The sequence below is a fragment of the Triplophysa rosa genome, linkage group LG16, assembly GCF_024868665.1.
Source record: "Triplophysa rosa linkage group LG16, Trosa_1v2, whole genome shotgun sequence".
NCBI classification, from domain to species: domain Eukaryota; kingdom Metazoa; phylum Chordata; class Actinopteri; order Cypriniformes; family Nemacheilidae; genus Triplophysa; species Triplophysa rosa.
This window is the reverse complement of record NC_079905.1, coordinates 11,615,385-11,637,588: the sequence shown is the minus strand read 5'-3', so window position 1 is coordinate 11,637,588 and position 22,204 is coordinate 11,615,385. Positions and strand designations below refer to the sequence as shown.

General features: G+C 40.8%; 1 protein-coding gene across 1 annotated transcript in view; it reads left to right on the top strand.

The window, feature by feature from the left end:
- Window positions 1-846: 846 nt before the first annotated feature.
- The window catches only part of thsd7aa (thrombospondin, type I, domain containing 7Aa), a 104,280-nt gene continuing 82,922 nt past the window's right edge, over window positions 847-22,204 (top strand). The window contains exon 1 of the mRNA XM_057355119.1: window positions 847-1,331. Coding sequence (XP_057211102.1) covers window positions 1,184-1,331 — 148 coding nt within the window. The 5' untranslated portion in view covers window positions 847-1,183. The remainder of the gene's footprint in view (window positions 1,332-22,204) is intronic.

Genomic DNA, 22,204 nt, shown 5'->3' with positions numbered 1-22,204 from the left:
GGCTAATTTGTTCCATGGTTTGCTGTCTGTGTTAGTGGTTAGCAGGGGGTGAGCGTTGTCCATCATTATCCTAATCACTGTGAAATGACTCCAATGGACATTATCTGGAGATGAACACAGATGATTTAAGGAGGGGTGCACATTTGAAACTGTTGAGGTGTACCTACTGTTTTAGTTTTACATTTTTATATTATGAATGATCATGATGGTTATTTATATACTGTCTAAATAGCTTCTTAGATGTTCATTATCATTCAAAGTTGCCTTTTATGTCTCTTTATCTCACATATTTTAGCAATATACTTCATTTTCCTTTCATTTTCTGTGGAGAGGTGTGATTCCCCTGGCTGTTTTCACAGCGGTTTCTCATAACACACTACCCCTTAGATGGCTTGGAAATCATACAAGGTCAAAGTAAACCCACATTAATTATTCATGAGGGTTTTTACTACTCTCATTTGGCTGTTTTTTTGCCGTTCGCTCTTCCCACCGTCAGTTAAGATTCGGACCTCCACCCACCCCCCCAGCATTTTCCTCTGTACTGTTACACACGCTGAGATATCTTTTATCAGAATCTCTTTATAGCTTTTGGTCCCAGCTGGTGCAAACGACTCTGGCGTCTGTGCATCTTTCAGCAAATCACAAATCGACACCCTATCCACCTAATTCTCCTATCGCTTGAAGAATAGTGCAGCCCTTGATAGCAGGGCAAAGTGATAACCGAGAGTGATTGCAGGTGGATCTGTAAAGAAGAGCTAGTCTGTGAGAGAGAGAGAGAGAGAGAGAGAGAGAGAGAGAGAGAGGGGGTGGAATGGGAGGTGCTGTATCAGCCAGGCTGAGGCAGGACACAGCAGCCGCACAAGCAGCACGCTGAGCTGAGGGAATCTATTGTTCCTCTGGCTTTTTAATTTTTTTCTCCACTCAGATCTCATTCTTCTCCGCTGACCCAGAGAACAGAGCAGAAAAGACAGCAAAAGAAGGAGGAAAGAGAGGAGAGACAGACAAGTGGATTATCCTTTTCCGGAGAAACCGCGTGCAGAAGAGTGAGAGGGACAATAGCAGGCACACTTTTTCCTGTGCCGCATCTTCCCCTTCGTACATCTCCAGTTGAGTGTGTGTGTGTTTTACGAAGGCTGTTTGGCAAGACTCGAGCCGCGTGGATCTATCTGGCCGGGCTGAAGCCATGGGGCTGGCCAGCAGGGCAGCAGGGAGAGGGGGTAATCCAACAGGGGCGCTTGCCTCCCTCTTTAGAGTTGCTCTGCTTATTTTCGGGCTTTGGGATGTTCAGTCACAAACGGTCGCCAACAAACCCACCTACATCTGGCAAACAGGTACGGCTGTTTTATATGAGCTGAAGTGCATAGTGAAGAGAATTGAAGTGTGTTTTGTGGCGTGCGATCAAGTACGTCCTTTTGAAAAATTGCCTGACAGGTGAAAATGTACTTGTGAATTTAGGTTAAAGAGAGACTGCAGAATAATTTCTCCGTAGCTGTTTTCTGAACCACCATACTGTGTTTAAACGCATGCTGGTTGGTTAAAAGTGCTTAATGTTTTTTTTTAGAACGTGTGGGATGGTGGTGGGCTTCTTTGCTTTTCACTGGTAACCCTACATATTAACAAGATGTTCATCTTAAATAGTTCGTACTGTAAAATAAGTTGCATGCTTGGTCAAAGAAAACATAAACTTGAATCTTTTCTATTGTAACATAATTAAACACATGAATATCCCTACAGGGGCCATGAATAATTGAAGCGCCTGCTGAAAGCAGCATGGTGAAAGCAACTGTGAAATGAATGTTATGATGCTTTATACAGAAGAATTAAAAGCTCGGCAGGTGCGTTGAGTATTTGTAAATGTTTTGAGCACTTGCAGTAGTTGTGTTGGGTAGAATGCTTGGTCTGGTTTCCCGTTTTTGGGGTGTCCCCACACCTGCTGTATCACTGGTGCAAATCCGGCATGCGTGGGACAGCAACCAGCGGTGGAAGTGGGGGATGGAATGGGCTGAAGGGGGCCGCGTCTGTTTCCGGGTGCGTATTTGGATGGGGTATTTGAAATGGTTCCTATGGACTGGCCACGGATCGATGGGTCATTTGACCAGGGTCTCAGGCGGGAATAGATGGAGATGCTCCGGATCAATGACGAGGGTGCACTGGGGCCACTGGTATCCTGCTGGAGTTGATCAATGCACGGCTTCACAGCTGGACAGGATTCAGATCCAGCAGAATCAATGGAGAATTCTGAACTCTCTGGTTTAACTCACATAGGTCCTGATCAATGCAAGGGGTGCATGGTGAATTTGCTAAAGTAGACTTTCAATGGATCAGTGGATTCTAGATGGGGATATTGGTTCTTGAAAGAGCATACTATAAAAAAATCACTGGTTGTATAATGTAACGGTTCAAGGAGAGACTGTAAACTTTAATGTTGTCTCGCAAAGTTGAATTCTTAAAGGTGTGAGTATAGGTTGCTACGTAGCTTTTAGTGCATTACAGCTGTAATAGTGATGGAAATATGATGGTGGTGCAGTATCCTGAATACCCCCCCCACCCTTTACTGTGGCTGAGTGCAGGAGATTAAACATGGAGTGAAAGAGGAAGAACAGATTGGCTCAAGCAAGTTAACCTACATACAGTGAAGCCGTGCTTTTGCCATAAATAAACCCATAAAAATTACAAACTATAATTGAGAATTTGTTAAAGGGATAGTTCACCCAAAAATAAAAAAATCTGAAATTTTTACCCTCAGATTATTTAAACCCTGTCTATGACTCTTTCTTCTGTGGAACACAAAAGAAGATATTTCGAGGAATGTCTCAGTGGTTTTGTGTCCGTACATTGGATGTCAATTGGGGCCAATGTTGTTTGGTCACTAACGTTCTTCCATTATCTTTTGTGTTCTGCAGAGGAAAGAAAGTCATACACGTTTGAAATGAGTGAATGATCTCTTAATGAAACATGCAAATCCATGTTAAGCATGTGTTGTTGCATTTTGCTTGTGTGTTCATGTGCGGGACTGTATTTATTTACTGTTTTGAGCTGAAAGAACTGCATTGGGCTCATATGGGACCAAATCAGTTTTTTGAAGAATGCACAATACATTTCGAGGCTTTGATAAATAGCTCTGGTGGAGTGCATCCATATAGAAGCTGAGGTTCACGAGTCAGCAGGCAGTTTATTAGACAGGGAACATTTCCTATAGTTGCCCTTGCATGGTTCTAGATGAAGAAGGTATGGTGGAAGTTTATTTTTTGGCAACATTTGGCACATAAAACAAAAAAATCAGTATGGGTCAAGAATTTTTTTATATCAACTTTGATACATTTAGTATTTGACTATTCGCATCAGGTACAACTACTCGAGTTTCATTGCATTTTTAACATACACCAGCAGAAATGGAGCAAATCTTTTATTCGTAGTCTTAAATCTGGGGAAAAACTGCATGCTGTCACCTGTCAATCATCTGTAATTTACTCCAATCTTTAAGGATTTGACACTGCAGATTGTTTTCACATGTCCCTGTTTTTAGAGCTGTAAGACTCTGGGGAAGTGTCTGGCCTGGTTTATTGCAGTGTATTTTCCAACCTTACTCTGTAAACAAACCTCCTTTTTAACACCATTGCATCTGCGTTAGGGCATCTCGGGATCATGACTTCATTTTGCAGAGTTTATTGCTGTCTTGAGTTTTGAGACAGTCTTGTACAGTAAAGCACTTTACCATATTGCTGTCTCTTCCAAGGGTTTACCTCTGTTTGACCGTCACTCTCCAGGGCCTTTATGTGGGCCATTTTCTGCCCTTCAGCTGCCTGAAATAACACACACACTTATCTTAATCGACAGGGCTGAACTCTCTCCCCGGTCAGCATTGTGCCCAGTGGTGGCGTGCACGTGGAAGGAAGCTATTGAGTGCGGCAGGTCCCTTCCCCCTTTCACCCCGCCCATCCAGTCCAGCAGATGATATGTCCTTTATTCCTTTTGCATGTGTGAATTTGCCTTCACTGCCCCGTTTTCTTTACTGTCCAAGAGCTTTCAAATATCCTTCTGCTTCCTTCTTTCAGCACCTTTCACCTTCCTCCTGTTAGCATTCTTTTCTTTAGGTCGACCTTTGACCCTGTGGTTAGAGGGGTCTCGGGAGGGCTTGTCATCATGGGGAGGTGTGGTTGGAGGAGTGTCAAGCGGTCAATTCATTTTCACTATAGGTCTGACTTCAATACCACACACATTAACCATGTGTGAAGTATTAGGGTGAGTTGACAAAATTACATGGAATCAGATTTAATGTAATATAAAGTTATTTGGCACAGCATTTTGGACCTTCTTTGTGGGCGGGGCTACCTTGTATGTAGGTTACATGCAGTAATGCAAAGATTGATATACTGTAGATAAATCATATACATTTTTGCTTGTCATGCGTGGTTAGAACAAGGCTCAAGATGTGTAAGACTTGGCCATGTGCATCTCAGCTTTTTCTGAGTGCAGATAAGCTTAATCATGTGGAAAATACAGGAGAAAAAACATATGGAAGTGCACAAACATTCCTGAGGCGATCAAGCATTAATTATACACAGCCATCAGCCTAAATTTGAAGCCAGAGTTAGACAAAATCATTCTGAAGAGGGCTGAAATTGAGTTTTCTTTCAGAGTCATCAAGTGCCAAATTGCTGCTGCTTGTCTGGGTACTTTACATAAGTACAGTCCAGCTGCCAGTCGGCCAGAACGGTCCGCCTCACACAAGAACCTAATTTTCCCCTGCTGTCGCATGGACATTTTAGCTGTCTAGAGTTTTGTGTCATCGTTTTCACACTTCTAGTCTTTAATTGTGCGTATCGGTACTGTTGGCCTTCCTGGTGTATGAGAGGTCACCTCCTCCCTGCCCGGCATCTGGGCGCTCCTTCGGCTCCTTTTGTCTTTGAGGGCGAGGGAAGAATCCTGATGAGAGCTCACTAAAACAGACCAAAAAGATGACAAAAGACAGACTGACAGCGTGATTTGTTCCACTTGCCCTGTTCTCTGTTTCCCTTCTCATTTGCACACGCATGCACACTTGCACCGCGCACCTCATTAGTCCGCTCAGAATGGATTGCAGCTTGTGTGTGAGTCGGAGGGACATGCTTTGTAATTACCTGGGTGTGGAGCGCTAACCTCTTTTTTTGTTCATGCTATAGACTTTTACCCTGATATCTTTCTGACAGAATGCTGAGAAGGCAGATTCAGTTTTTTGAAAAAATGCACATTCACACATTATTTATGTTCTTGAAATGTGTCACAATAGATGATGGTTTCAAATCAATGAGAGGGTTGCTCTTTGATTTCAGTTTCCAGAGCTGGTAATTAATGACAGTACTAAAGACATTAGTGGGGCAGCACTATCCCTCCTCACTGCTGCTACAGCTCACGTTCCTGCATCTTAGCTTTCCTAAAACGTGCAAATGGGATTGCACTAATTGTGTTTAGCTTTGAATTAACACCTTGTGGATGACCTTTCTACGGCCGGCTAAAAGAGAAGAACACTTTATTATCCTCATCCTCATTAAAAATGCAGTTTCATTTTGAGGTTGATGGTGAGATTGTAGAGCCTTAAATTGCGTTTACACCGGCATCAGATTCTAACCCTCTTGTCAGTTCAAACTTTACTTCCGCAGAACACAAAATAAGATATTTCGAAGGAAGTTGGTAACCGACACCTATTCACTTTGATTGTATGAACCCAAAACCAATGCAAGTGAATGGGGGCCGGTTAACAACATTGATCTTCTTTTGTGTTCCGCTGAAGAAAGAAAGTCATACAGGTTTGAAATGACCAGAGGGTGAGCAAATTATGAATTATCTTTTTTTTTGTGGAAAATTTTCATTCTTTATCACTTAAATTAAAATGTTTGATGTATGCAGTATTAACGTAGACTATAGAGAGCTATTTATAAACTCCATAAGTACATGGTATTATTAGGCTATTTTGTGCATTCTTTATAGATCATTTTGTATGGGATAGTTGTTTGATTTCATAATGAAAAAAACTATTCAGACCAAGAATTTATTTGAATTAATGTATTATTTGATTTATTTGCTATAAATGCATGACACAGTTTAAAAATATAAGGTTTAAAAAATAACCCTCTAATTGTAGAAAAACTGCTCTGGAAAATCAGTTTCAAGTGGAAAATATCATCCTGTAATAAAAGGTAAATTACACACAACATCGATCTCTATTTCTCCACTATTTATCTTTCTTTGTCTGCGTGTAATGTAGACACACTCACATGCCGAGACTGTCTCTGAGGAGCAGGGCTGAGAAGTGCCATACTTTATAGCGTAGCGACTTTTCTAAAGGAGATATTAATAGCAGACAGGTTGAGCCGAGCAGCAGCTGAGCTCCGGCTTCAGATCGTAGTTTCTCAGTCGCTAATAGGAAACAACCTGGTGGAGGTGAAGAATAAACAAGAAGAAAAAGACAGTTTGTCATTTCAGATGATTCTTTGGCGCCATGCTAAATTTTCACAGCACTCTCTGATAAACACATTAGCGCTGCTGATGGTTGCCTCATGCACAATGAAACACCTGCAGCCTCTTTGTGTGGGCATCACGTGGTACCTTAGCAGAAGCCAAATAATACCTTTTTGATAGGTAACTTCAAGCTTTAATAAGAATTTAATTATAGCACACCAAAAATACATTTGCGTTGTGGATAACGACAAGATTTTAATTCTCACACGTGATTGTCCAGCAACAGCGTTATACATTGTCTGTAATGTTTTCATGTTGTAGAAACTGCCTTTCGGCATCGAAGCAGTGTTAAATTCGACATCTGCCAGGTTATCACAGAGTGTCTGATGTAATGACTAAATGTAATGAGTAAGGATGCGAGTAAGGATTTCCCGGCTGTCTTATCTGTGAACCGTAATCTGATTTGACCGTTTAGAATCAATGATGTGCTGATATCGAATGCCAAGTTGAAGAGAAGTTTAGTTTTATACTGTGAGGCTATGTAAATGGAAATTGTGGTTATGTTGGAGTGTCAGAGCTCCATAAAAAGTCAGAATTTCACCCTCTTCCTTTTTTAAACTCCCTCTCTTTCATAAATTGGACTACATCGTTTTGGAAAAACAACTGAAGTCATTTGGACGTTTTAACAAGACTCAGAATCTGAAGTCAGAATTATGAATTTAAACAGAGAATGAAAGGGGAGATATAATGCGCATCGAGAAAGAGTGGCAGAGGCAGCAGTTAGTTGATATGATGTGGAAAGGTTAGCTTCTCTCCATTCAAATGGCAACTTGTCAAATATCCACTTATTCTGCCACCCACTCACCACCCACACAACACCTTCCTCAAACACGTCCACACGCTCCCATTCTTATTTTCACCTGCTGTATTCTGAACGTGTTTCAGAAATGTGCTGACTTTTGAGCTGAATGCTCGAAATCTATGCAGTAGATCAAATAGATATTTTACCTTTATGTTACGAAATTTAAAATAAAATATAGTTAACATAAAATGAAATAAAAATTCATCTTTTATTTTTGATCTTGTTCTGTTCTTTAAAAATGTCATACAGTAGAAGTGAATGGGGACTACAGCTGTCAACCATGATTTTCAGTGAATAATTTAAATGTCATTATATTTCTCACTGAAAGTTATTGTATGGTTTCAGAAGACTACAGAAAGATATATTGCACAAGTCATGTGGACTATAACAGAATGCCTATGATGAATTTGTATACAGTAAAAGTGAATGGGGACTATAGCTGTCAACCACGATTTTCAGTTAATAATGTAAACGTCATTATATTCCTCACGGAAAGCTATCTTATGGTTTCAGAAGACTACAGAAAGATATATTACTACACAAGTCATATGGAGTGCTTGATGATTTAATGGTGCTGCTTTGTGTTGTTTGAAGCTTAACAGCCTCTGGTCCCCATCCACTTTCATGTAATGAAAGATAACATCAAACATTCTGCTAAACATCTCCTTTGGTGAAAGGAAAGAAAGTCATTCAAGATTGAAATGACATAAAGATGAAACTTTTCACCATTTTTGAGTGAACTTTCCCTTTAAATCACCCAGAATTCATTTTTTTACAGAATCAGTTGTGTTAGTGTTCTGTTTTGCTCCCATGGATGTGTTTTAATACTTGTCTGGAGATTGTCTATTTGCTCTTCTACTGACAGCTTTAAAGTATATCATTTTCTGGGAGTGGAAGAGAGGAGACAAACATTGGTGAAAAGGGAAAGAACATTTTATCCATGTCATTTTTCATAGCCGCGTCTGCAGGGCTTACTTTAAGTGAGTTACCAGGGACCCACAATTCATCACAGTTACTCTGAGCACTCAGCCACACTCCCTGGTGGATCTTCCCCCAGACTTGTGTCTTCCCATAATGCACCAGTACACACTGCCCACCTCGTCTGCTTCATTGTTTTCTTTTTCATTCAGTGCTTGAAAGTCTCCTGGAAATTATGTAAAATGATTTTTGAAACCTCTGTTGATAGTTGAGTAGAACTTGAGTCTTTAGGACCTCATCTTCCTCTCAAAACTGCATTGCTAGTGTTACTATGGTTTCAGAAAACCCCTTCGCAGAGATTGCTTAATTCATATTTGCTATACAAACTTTCCCACGAGGTGTAGTATGTGAGTGGTTCTGAGAAGAGAATCCATCTTGACAAACACATCTGGTGTAAAATTGGAGAAAATAACTGTTATCGTTTCAAAATGGTTCATTTATGAGGATTTCATAGTAATCCAAACAACTCCTGTTCTGGATACCAACGTTACTAGTACGCACACACTGCTCTTGTCTTGATGAAATGTTTATATTGTGTGTAAAATATTATGTTTAGGCTCTGGGTGATTAGAAAGATTTCATATTTAAAGGGCTAGAATTGAAAGAAACAACTGGGAGTACAGGAAAGATCTGTGTGACCAAGAAACAAAGACAAAAGCAAGGTTTAAAAAAGTCCTGTATTATTCATATGTGGATGCTGGTGGATTATAGATTGGATTAATAGATTCAAAAACATTATTTAGAGCGTCCTAAGAAGATTTGAAATACAGACCATTCTTGTTTGCATTTCAACAGGCTATGCTTTTAATTATACTATAAACAGTAAGTAAACTATACAATATATTAAATAAATTATATTATATAAAATGTATTAAATATATTTTCACCTTAAATATAGTTTCTTATAGTGTTACAGTTATGTTACGTTTAAGACTGAATTGGGACTTTCTCATAGACACGCAGTTCCACATTATCCTCTTAATCCAGTTATATAGCATTTTATATGATGCGATTTGTAAATTGTTTGCATTATTTAATGCGTTATTCAAAGCTGTGGCACCACAGAGAACCACACATGTGATATATTACTCACAATTGTCTTATTAAATATTGTCGCTGTCCTTCTGAAACCTTGTATGTACACATTTTCAGGAAATGGAAAAAACAGTGTACTTTTTTAATGATTACATACTGTGTTATCAATGTTGACAAGCACTTTTTAATCATTTAAAGAATAATAATAATGATTTATGGCAAAAAATAAAAATCACGGAATATGGAGAAACAAGGTTTCAGAAGGACAGCAGCGATATGCTTCATTGGAGTATTTTACAGTACATTCACAAGACAGCAGTTATACATCAGAATTTTTATAGTGTTTCTATAGCATCTGCCAGCAGCTGTGAAAGTACAACATATCACTGTTTTCATGGCCAGTATTTGGGGATCTTCACCAAAAGTTGGCACATTGGAGAACGTTGCCCTTATTTGTACCTGACAATCTTACTGCAGACTTCTATGTCCGGCTTAAACATGATATTCCCAATAATATCTGAAGATTGGCAAAGTATGACTGAATCTCCTGTATGGACTGGAGTTAAAAACAGCACAACAGTGACTTTTGGCCATATAGAGTCACTTTCCACACTTTTTCCACACCACACTTTCTACTCCTGTCTCATTCATCTTGTTTTGCTGTTCTCTGTAGACATCTGTCTTTCCACTCCATTTCCCCACCAATCCTTCTGTGATCACCCTGATGGCTGTATGCCATTTGCCTGCAGATGTTGTCTGAGGAAGTTTCCAGGAAACTACTGAACTGAGGCACAGTTTGGTGTCAGTTGTTAGTAGGTTGATAGAACAGCTTTAATGAAACCTGATGTAGGATCTCCTTAGTATTTATGCCCTGCACAACTTTTTGACAGTATTAGTCTCAAAAATGAAATGTGGGACACACAAGTAGGAATGGAGATTGATGCTGCTATGCTCAGCTGTCCATACATGTAAACTCACGTATATGTGAAACTTTACCGCCCAGTGTATTATTTATAGTTAGAAATGTTAAATGAGACGGTTTTAATTTGTCATCTAATTAAACGGTTGTAGTCAGACACATTATGCATTACTGTTGGCATTTGGTTATACTTTTAGTAAATGTCATTTTTTGTGCAATTAAATTAGCCCTGAACAGAATGAATTGTGTCACCATGTTCTTGTTCATGACATTAGTGGCATGCTTTCTGTTTAGAGGTTGGATATACTGTAATCAGTCATGCATGCAGCGAGTTTGCTTGCTCTCATTCATTAGCTTGATTGCTGAACTGTGTTTTAGGTTTATGGATTTGTTTTCCCACTACAGTTCCTGAGGAGCAGCACTAGATGGATCTCTCCAGATCCGATGATGAGCATTCAAACAGTGTTTGATTTGATATGTGATGGGTTTCTGCCTTAGTTACAGTACTTGGTCCACCTTGGATGCTGTTGCCTTGACAATTTTAAAAGCTGCTGTAATAGTGCCTATGGGTACGTTCATTGAAGAATCAGAATTGTACTATGTGCATGCATACTTCCTGGTTTTTGATAAACCAGCTCAGGGATTTTTGCTGAACATTTTGGTCAACGTGGATTTTTTAGAAAAATGTTCAAATGTGGTAGTCAGCGGTGTCCCAGAAATCTCAGTTGCTAACTTTCTTCCAAATATCTGTCTTTGTGTTCAACCAAACAAAGAAATGAATACAGGTCTTAAAAAAACTCGAGGATGAGTAATTCATGACAGAATTTTCATTTTTGGGTGAACTATCCCTTTAACTGGCACCCATTTACTTTGGTTTTGTGTCCAATACAATAGAAGTAAATGGGTGCCGGCACTGTCCGGTTACCAACTTTATACAAAATATCTTATTTTGTGTTCTGCAGAAGAAAGTCATAGAGGTTTGAAATGACAAGAGGGTGTTTAAATGATGACAGAATTTTCATTTTTGGGTGAACTATCCCTTTAAGGGTAGCAATTTTTCTTCTCTTTTTTATGCATTTCTGTTAGCATTTTGTAATTTAAGACGATCATTTTTGCTTCTTCACTGGGATTTGCTGTATTTGTTGTTAGTTATGTTTGGAGAAATTTACAAGAACATAAAAGAAAGAACAAGACCAGATATGGCCTAATGGTTAGAAAGTCGGACTCGTGACCAGAAGGTTGCCGGTGCGATTCCCAGAGCCGGCGGGTAACGACTGAGGTGCCCTTGAGCAAGGCACCTTACCCCTACTTGCTCCCCGGGCGCTGCAGTGATAGCTGCCCACTGCTCCGGGGGTACGTGTGTTCACCACTTGCTGTGCGTGTGTTCACTACTCTCTGGATGGGTTAAATGCAGAGGTCACATTTCGGGTATGGGTCACCATATCTGACTAATAGGTCACTTTCACTTCACTTTCACTTCAAAGTAAAAAAATAAATCAAGGCTATATAGATATTGTTGTAGTAAAAGACTATTGTGACCCTTGTGATGGCGAAGTTGCTGCTCTTTCATTCTGAACCTCGCAGAACAAGGGCAAAATAATAAAGAGGCTTGTTATAAATGTTTTTTTGCATGAATGGAGAAATCAGTGGAAAGGAATGGAAAACGCTCGCTAAACACCCATCATGCAGTGCTGCGGGAGAGTTTGAGCTTGAGTGATGAAGTCTTCACCTCTCTCATTAGAGTGAGACACAATAACACGACCCTGCTCACCGCCTTGGGTTCTCCTCATGCCATTGACTGCAATTCTAGCTGTCCTTCATGTTAATGGAACTGCACAGACAATCCATGAAAAATGAATCCTACATGTTTACGTACTACATCAAATCTCACATTGTTAGATCATCCTATGCAGAAGAGAAGCTGAAAGCCGATTTTAATCAAATGTATCCTCCATAAACCAAACAGGAGTAATTAGACAAGCGCAGCTCATTCGTCTGCTTTCGTTTGAAATGGAGCCTTGTTAACAAGGGAAGTAGACAAAAAGAGCCAAGAAAAATTCTGTAGCGTTTGCAGGGCTGATTTTTCCCACCCGTAACCCACCATTCCATAGTCATACTGGAACAGCAGGCGAACTGTCAAATAGAGACATTATAGATTCAGTTTGGGTTGTTTTTAATGTGTGTGTGAAGGGGAGAGAGTCTGTCTTTGAGTGATCTACTGTATATGAAAGGGATGACTGACTCTTTAGATCTTTCATTTGAAGAATGCCGCAGTCAGCTCTGTGTAACTGTAATGAGATATAGAAGTTATTCAGAGGGTTTCCTGTTGAAGCCAACCTTCTTTCCTCTCCACCTACCTCAACATGCTTTTTTTGTTTACAGCAAGATCGCTGAAGAACGCATATTGAGAAACAGCTAAAGATGTTTAAAGACCTTGTGAACCGTAAGTTGAGATAATCTTTATATTAGTATTCTGTCTGAAACGGAATATCGAATAGAAGGTGTGGCTTGCGTTTTCCACTGCGAATGATTGGATCTAGAAAAGCATGTGTTTCAAATTGAAACGGAGCTTGGAGATGACTGACAGTTGGAGGGGAGGAGTTAACAGATGTTCTACCAAAGCTGTCAAACTGACGTCATCATAATTTGTAACCGTTTGCCAGGTTATTGTGCTTTTATTTGGTGTGTGGTTTCCCTTATTTGTATCCTGTGCGCTAGTCATCCGCTGTATACCCATGTGGCTTGCTCGGAGAGGTCAGAGGAAATGGGAGCTATGGGAGAAAGCCTCTTCTGTTATTTTGATTGTCTCTTAAATGTGCTTGACTCAGTTGACAGTTTTCTCTCTGTGCAATAAGCTTTGCCATTTGGATTCAGCAGTTTGTTCTTATTGGTTGCTTTTATGTCACCCATTAGAACAGCCCATAGGGATTTTTTTTGAGGATCTGCTGACAGAAATGCAATATAATATACATAACTATGTCTTCAGAGGTGTATAAAGACCTTACATTATGAAACGTTATGTTTGTATTACCTTAGAATGAGCTTTTCTACCTACATACACCGCGGGTCCCCTTGTCTAAACAGACAACAGAGCGCTTTTCATAAATATGTTATCTCCTTTGACAAAGAAGAAAAAACATGATGACATATTTGTCCTGTGTCAGCCACCGTAGTGCTTCGAAAAGGAAGGGGTGGAGTGAGCAGTTTGTTGCAATTCGCTAGATGCCACTAAATTTCATACACTGGACCTTTAAACTGTGTCAGATTAGCCGCATTTCTTTTATACTGTAGCTCTGTACTTTTACATTGTCTCACATGTGTCTATTGTAATTGCTCTTAAAGAAATGTACAAACAATTATTCCATAAGGATTTATACCAAAATATTGAATAGATAGTTAAAAAACGATTGGTCTCATTCTGAGCGGATGGGGGTGGGGTGTGTTTGAGATTGCTGAGGTTGTTTTTAGCCTTCATTCATCTCCTGCTGAAATTAAACCCACCAGTTCCTCCATTGTGCCGTGGCCTTCTCTAACCCTTGCCATCATCTCTAAGGAGCATTTAATGCATTGTGGGTAATTCTGGTTCTCCAGTGTAATTTGGTACCAACCTAGAAATAGCCAAACAAACCGTATTGTGGTTGGATCTTTCGACTGGTTATGTGTGCTGGGATGCATCCGGATATTTTTGAGTGATTATGAAGATTGTTTTCTGCCACATGTGGAAGAGAAAATACAGGCCCATCGTCACATTTGTGTTTGGTTTTTAACTGTAGAAATAGAAATCCCATATTGCTGAACAAAAATGTTTGGTGAGCTCCGTTTGTGTGTCTACTTAACATATGTGTTCTGAGGAACCACACAAGTTCCCAGCAGCAATAAAAAATACATTACCAGAATTTAATTATCACCCAGTTTGCACCTTCTGACCATATGCACACAACTTACTAAGACTGCGAAACCTCAAAGGGATTCAACAAGGAGCCCTTCTCTCTCTCTCTCTCTCTCTCTCTCTCTCTCTCTCGGAATGCTGTACGGTTGAGCACATCTCAGTAAGTCTTTTACTATAAATTGCATCTTATCACAGCGGCTCTGGCTTCACTTCACATGATAGCACAGCTCCTCTCCATTTCACCAACTGTAGCTGAAACGTAATGCAGTATCCATCATAACCGAAATATCCTCTAGCAAAATTCCTACGATTCAATGTGAACGGCTAAAGTGAAAAAATAATGTGCATTTTAATTACATATTTCAGTCCGTCCTCAAGCTAATTAAGTACTGCCATGTAATTGCACCCGCTTTGGTTAAATAAATAGAACTGGGAATAGAGAGAAGCAGTGAATGAGCGGGAAACAAAAACAAGGTGATTATGAGACACTCATATGCATTTTGAGAACACTTAACTGTTATAAGTGCTGATAAATGCTGGAGGACCCGACACAGTGTGTAGTAGTACAAGTTTTTTTATTTGTTGTAGAGAGATGGTTCACCAGAGATGGTTTCCATTAATACTGAAACGTGATATTGACTATTCATTGTGATGTTCTTTATGTCGAAGTGGCCCTGTCTGCCACTTCCATTAAGATCAGTGAACTGTTGTAACTTGAGGACACGGAAGCTATTTCCTTCATCGGGACATGAAATGACACACCAGCATTAAATATTAACATTGGTTATGTTCCGACTGCAGCGGCCCCTTTAAGACCAATTTGTCAGAGCGGTTTGTCACCGAATCACAATAATGCCAGAAATTCTCGGCATAAAAGTGTCGGAAATTGCTATCTTCCAATAACGGAGGTAACGGTTGCCACATCATGTGTTGCGAGCAGCGATAACGTAGCAGTCGACCCGATGTGTCTGCCAATCTTTGTTATTGCTATTCAAACAGAATAGTCTCCAGATTTCTTGGCAGCTGTTTGTAATGCAAATGATCCCCATCTTGCGTTTTTATTGATTGTTGTCAATTTAAACGTATTGCACTCATTGAGCGATGCCACCAAGCACTTCTCGTGATCGTTTATCGTTTATCTCTTATTTATTTTATATTTACAACTGCGAAACAGTTTTAGACACTTCAGCCGCCTACGCGTCCTTCAAAGAAGTTGATGTTTTAATATCACATTGTTTAGAAAGAATTCTGGTAGGTTTTACACTGAATCATTCATGTGTAGCTAATGATGAGATTGCTCAGTCTGGTGATATTGCATGCATGTGATTATTTGATTATTTGAATACTGATTAGTTCTCTGTTCATCGTCTAGACATGATTTAACCCAATACTTTTTTTCACAGGTTGTTTAATGATATGCATCATTAAAATAAACAAATCAAGACATGTACTTTTTAGCCCTTTGGCAAATACCTAATAAACACAGTTACTAGTAAGGCAGGGAAAAGTAGGTCAACAGTGGAGGGAGAAAAAGAAATGAAGCTGCAGGCGGCACCATTTCTATAATCCAATCTATTGCTGACTTCTGCCTTCACTAAAACATATTAAAGCTCTCGTGAAGTGCTTATGGATTATAGCATCGCTGCTAAGCAGGAAACTAATGATCACGCTGTGCTCTGAGATGTACGATGTACAGACTTAATAAGGTTCGTGGAACATTAGCGAATGTGTCTCTGACTATCGTGTGAAGTCACGCATGGCGATTTAGATGATTTTATTTTGTTATTTAGTCAACTAATCGTATTGTGCAAACGGTCATTAGCGTGTAAGACGTGCTGATAGTCAATAATATGTTTTATAAAACCATGTGAAATCTTTTCATATAGAGGTTTGCCGTTTTCTTTCTCTTTCTTCCTTTTGCACCCGTCATTCACAGTCACACTGTTTTTACCCGGTCCCTTAGATCCGCCTTCTCTGTGTGAGACCCGCAACCTGCTAATTCAGACACATCATTAAACCCGGCACAACTGCGTTCATGCATATTTCAATAAAGGCTCTCGTTAATTCTTTGTTTTAATATTCAGGAGACAGCGGCACGCTGCATTTGAACGTTTTTATATGCACACATGAGTGGTAATAAACATGGCAAGAAATGGGGAAAAAAATAGAAGTCAGTCTAGGGAATAATTTGGAGACGTCCCCTAATGAATGAGGGTGTTGTCTGGAAGCTGATGGGATGTACTTGCACACCAGAATAGACACAACACAGTCAATTACACATCCTTATAGCATTATCCAAGAACCAGGTAATGTACTTATAAGTCTGACAATGTACTGTATGTCTAGACAAAACTAAAGCAAAACTAAAGTGACAGCTGGATGATACTAATGTGAATTTGGTGCCAGTGGCTGTGTTGATTTAATATCTGCATCACATCTGTCCTGCACAATGTTGTCTTCTCAGTATTCATAAACACGTAGGCATGGTTGAGAATCTCCAAACAGATTTTATCACAGATAAAAGGTGAGAAAACAAAGCTAGCACAGTTTGCCTCCAGGCAATCAACACACAACCAGCTGCACACACTTCCATTGCAGTATTACACCTGCTTTAACATGAATACGCACACATGTTTATTTGGTGAGTGCTGTCTATTGACATTGGGACATTTACTTGCTATTAAAAAACACCTTGAAGCATCCTAGTATGGTTTGCTGGTTTTAGCTGGGCTCCTAGCCTGGTCTGGATTCTTTGGTTTACTTGATTGTAGGTTTCCAGTTTAAGACTGGGACACCACCAGAATTAGTTTAAAACAGCTAAGCAGCTCGGTTGATCCTAAATAAATTTGATTTGGATAACAATGCAGGCCAAACCTGAAGAATGAAGAATGCTTGTAACCAAACAGTTCTTGGCCACCATTGACTAGTATGAAAAATTGCTTTATAAATGTTTTGTTCTGTTGAACACAAAATAAGATATTTTGAAGAATGTAGGAAAGCAAACAGTTCTGGGGCACTTTGATAGTCAATGGTGGCCAAGAACTGTTTGGTTACAAGCGTTTTTCCAAATATTTTTCTCTGTGTTCATCAGAACAAAGAAATTTATACAGATTTGGAACAATTCTCCTATCTGCTGTGTTTAGCCCTATTCACTTGAATTTGGGAAAAACATGTGCAGGCATCAAAGAGTCCCTAGTGACAATGGCTTTGCTTTCAGCTTTAGCAGCTGCACTGACTAAATACAAGTCCAAAATATGCAAAGCAACAACTCATTATACACAAACTTCTATGAAAAAAACAGAGCCGATGCAACTGTTTTTCTATATGTACACCACGTCCATAAAACACAGATCTACATCTAGCTTTTATTTTGGAGTGTTAGGCGCTCATTAGCGTTGGTTGTTTACAGAGGAGCTGATGACTGTGACACTTGCAAGGAACTTGTTTAATTGTGATTGTCTTGCTTTGTGTGTGTCTCTCTGAGAATGACATACCCCCACCCTTCACACACTCGGCGGTGTAAATGATGCCCTGTGGGTTTGCCAGGAGATGTGGCTGCATCGCCCCATCTGAGGCGTGAAAATATGGCACCATCTCACAGTGGTGTTAGACCATACGGCCATCACATCAGACGCTGTCCCCGGCCATATGCCATGGAATGGACTTCACTATTTTTACTTGTGTTGTTTACACAATTTAATACGGACTGTATATACATTTAATACATATACATTTGTTTTCTAATTTCTAAAATGTGTGGTGAAAAAAAATCACTTTCTGTGGTTCAGGGACAGTTGCAAAAATGCAAAAAGTTAATGACAACTTGTTTTTAAATGTTGATTTTTGTCTGTTTTGGAATTTGACCGAGGCGCCATTCACATTCTGTTGTGTTTTGAGTGAACTCTCTCTTTAAAGACATGCATACACACAATACAGACATGCAATATTCTCACTTAACAACATAACATAGTAATCAATATGCACAGACTACCACTAAATGATTAAAAATAAGCAAACATGTGCGCATGCCCACAAGTAGATTTCAGTTCAAATGAATTGCACTTAGTGCTTGACCCCTAAATTGAATGTTCTCTATTATAGCAGCACTGAATTTATATAATTTCATGACTTCTTCGCCTTTGTTTGAGAGCAAGCGTGGCTTGTGATGAATTATTCAGCAGGTGGACGCCCAGCGATTGATTGGAACATGAGCTGATTACTGTGGGAGCGCGGCTCTCTTCCCATCCTTCGAAAATTGATGCCATGTCGTTTTATGACTGCAGAGTTCAAGGTGCCCTCCATGTGTACAAATCTGCCAGCGAGAATGTCATTATTGATGCGTAATATCACCATCATGCTCACAAATCGTTACCATATCCGTTCTTCTGCTGTCACTATACTGACTGTAAATACTGAGCTAAGCTAATGATACATGATTTAAGAATAAACAATTGCATTACTGCCTCATTGGAATGATTTTTCCATGTTATAAGCTAAGTAGACTAGCATGCCGTAAACTTTTATGCAGCTGGTAGATAGTTTGACTATAGAATATTGAATAAAAAATATTTACATATAGTCTGTGTATAGACCACTTTGGAAGACGTCAACAACGTTTGTCCAGAAGAACTTCTGGCTTCAGATTTTTAACATTACACAAACATTTAAACAAAATAAACAAATTAGAAATGCACCAATACTAAATTTCTTCAGAAATACTGATTATTTAGAGTGAAATCTTCCGATACCGATACAGATTTTGAAAATTAAAATGAATATTTCTTAACTTTCTGAATGTAATTTATTCATATAATTAATATTAAAAGTTAACATCAAATTGGTGATGTTTCTTAATATTTTCTTTATACAGAGTGCCAATTCATTGCATTTTCCTGTCCACTTTTGATTGACAGGCTATATCTGCTCTGATCAACAACTGTTTTTAAACTATTGGCCGATATATCGGTGTATCTCTAAACCAGATTTCTTTACGTTTTTATTTTATGTATATAAGATTTAAAAATAATATTAAATAAATAAAATCTGACACCCGAAGTGCTTCTGTACCAATGTTTACATCTTGCGAATTAGTCTATATATGTACAGTACAGTATATGTTCAATACAGTATGTATATATAATTTGTATGTACTTAGTGTATTTGTTTATTTTTGTTTGTTTGTTTTTTAAATTTGTTTAATTGTTCAAATATAAATTTTGTCCTCCAGGGTCATTCGGGATGATCAACACTTAAACCAGTTGTTCTCCTTTTGTTGAAGGTTAAGCATCCACTTTCACCAACCATTTGTGGACAAAATAAAACTGTATCATATTTAAGAGTCTTTTTAGTACCCTATTCACTAAAGGTTCTTGGAAATGGCTGGAAACAATATGCCCTTATAATCCTCTTCATCGTTTGTTGAAAAAGACATAGCAGAATGGTGTTTGCCCTTTAGAAAAACAGACCTGCAGGCTGCTAAACAGGTAAAGTGTTAACGCTTTTAGCACACGACCGGCGTGATTGATTTCTGTAATGTTGTGTGTGTGCTTTTCCAGCCCTATGCCTTGCTGACACACTGGCCCTGATATTGAGCACCGCACCAGCATCGCTGCAGGGCATTTGAGCGCGCGTACGTATACCGTCGCAGAAAAGCCACTGTAGGTTGGAACGCATTTGCATAAAGGAGAGCTGTTATTGAGCGTGTCCCGGTACTCCACTAGAATGTTATAATGCCTTTGGGGTATGAGTACAAGGGTAGGAAAGAGAGTTAGGAATCTTGATTAGCTTCACAGTCGTTAGTACATGATTGAAAGCTAACTATAAAGTGAGGCTATTTAGGGATGCTGCTTCCAAGCTTGTTAAACTGATTTGGTCTTAGTTGAAGGTTCAAATGCTCTCTTAGAGTTCTCTAAAGTGCATTTTCAGTTATTTCAACACCTCTTTGAAACCAAATTTAGAAACTCCTATGGATCCAGAGGAATTATCCCTATAGATTTCTTTCACATTATTAAAGGGCTGGTGCAAAGGAGACCTCTGAGCAACCTTGTGTGGGCATTCCTTCAAAATAGCTGCAGAGAGAGTTTATTTTTCTGTGCATGAAGTACTGCTGGCTTGCTTAAAATAGATGGTGAAATACACTCTTTAAAAGGGTTCTTGGCAGCCTACCCATAAAAACATTTTTGGTTCTTCAAATACTTTTTAGTCAAAAGTTCCTTAAAAGCTATTTCTTAGTTCGCTTTCTGTCGGTCTCTCGACGTTGTGTCGAACCGACATATGGGGTGCGCTCTTGAGAACCTATCAACTTCTGACTAGTTTAGAAAAGGCCAATGAAATTGGCGAATGAAATTTGCATGTCGGACTCTTCCCCCGGATATCCGGGTATAAAAGGGAGACGGCGTGCTGCATTCATTCACCTTTTGTTCTTCGGAGCCTTCACACATGATCGACTTCGAGACTTCAAACTCTACGCTGAATTACTGCTGGAATCTTACGACGTGGTGCAGCGGACTGTCCCTTCCTGCAGCGACTTCCCCTGGGCATCTCGGCAGTTCCAGAAGTGTTTGAGTTTTTTTCTCTAAAAGAGCTAATTTCTCCAGCGTGGCATGTCCCGCTGTTCTCGTGGGTGCGGCTGGATTCATGGTACCTCAGGTTTGAGCGCGGCTCCCCCAGTGCCGTGTTTTCCCGGAAGTGCATGAGGAACTTAGTAAGACCGGGAATGCCCCCTTTCGGCGCGTCCACGTCAAACTAGTTCCATCGCCCTTTCTTCCCGCGATGGTGGGGCAGCTAGAGGATACGTCGATGTCCCCCAGGTGGAGTGTGCCGTCGCGGTGCTCTTGTGCCCGCAGACGGCGGCCACCTGGGGGGCTCGACCTAGACTCCCGTCCAAAGCATGCAGGTTTTCGGCATCTTTGGTGTCGAGAACTTACACCTCTGCGGGCCAAGCTGCCTCCTCTCTCCACGCTATGGCCATCCTGCAGGTCCATCAGGCCAAGGCGTTGAGAGAGCTCCACGAGGGTAAGACCGACCCAGCGCTTATGCAGGAACTCCGCGCCGCCACCGACCTCGCTCTACGGGCGACCAAGGTGACCGCGCGGGCCCTGGGTCGGGCGATGTCCACACTTGTGGTCCAAGAGAGACACCTCTGGCTGAACCTTGCACAGATGAGTAATCCTGAGAAAGTCCGCTTTCTCGATGCACCCATCTCACAAGGGGGGAGCTGTTTGGTGATACTGTCGAGCCGCAGTTCTCGACAGTAATGAAGCAGACAGAGGATATCAAGCATATCCTCCCTTGCCGCGATTCGGCAGCCCTCTGGCCGCCGAGATCCCCTGCACCGTCTGCTTCCCAGCAGCCCTGGTCCTCTTCGACGCCCTCCAGCTCCGGCGCCCCCCACTCAGGCGGCCCCCCGGAAGAAGACATTGAAGAGGAGACCCCCATCCTGTCAGCAGCCACGGCGGAAGCCGAAGCGGCCCTCATGGGAAGACCCCAGGGAGATCGAGAATACCTTCGGGCCCAACCCCAGCCATTCCATCGCTGGTTGGTCGATCCGGGACGGTTCCTGCCCCGTCCCAACAGCCCACTTCTAAGAGTTTTCTCTCTCTCTGGGTGTTTATCACAGCTGCTCTCACCCTCTACACGACGGTGTTCGGCAACTAGACGTTGCATCACGGCGAGACCCAATGTCGAGGATAATCAGCAGCCTAAGCACTCTCAATCGACGGTGCGTTGTGCTACATCATTGTCTGGGTATTTATCACAGCCGCTCTCACCCTCTACACGACGGTGTTCGGCAACTCAATGTTGCGGCGAGACCCAATGTTGAGGATAATCAGCAGCCTAAGCACTCTCAATCGACGGTGCGTTGTGCTACATCATCGCCAGGCAGGTAAAACAGCAGATCTCCTCTCCGGGGGCCCCCCCACGGCAAGGGATCCGCACTGCCAGCTATCGAACCACCCCCCGGGAGGTCGATGAAGCAGAACGTACCCCTAGCCTCCCTGTCTCGGTCCCTGGGAGCCTGACAAGAGCTTCCCAAACCGTCACGGTGACTACGGGATACGATCCGTCTCGGCTACGCAATCCA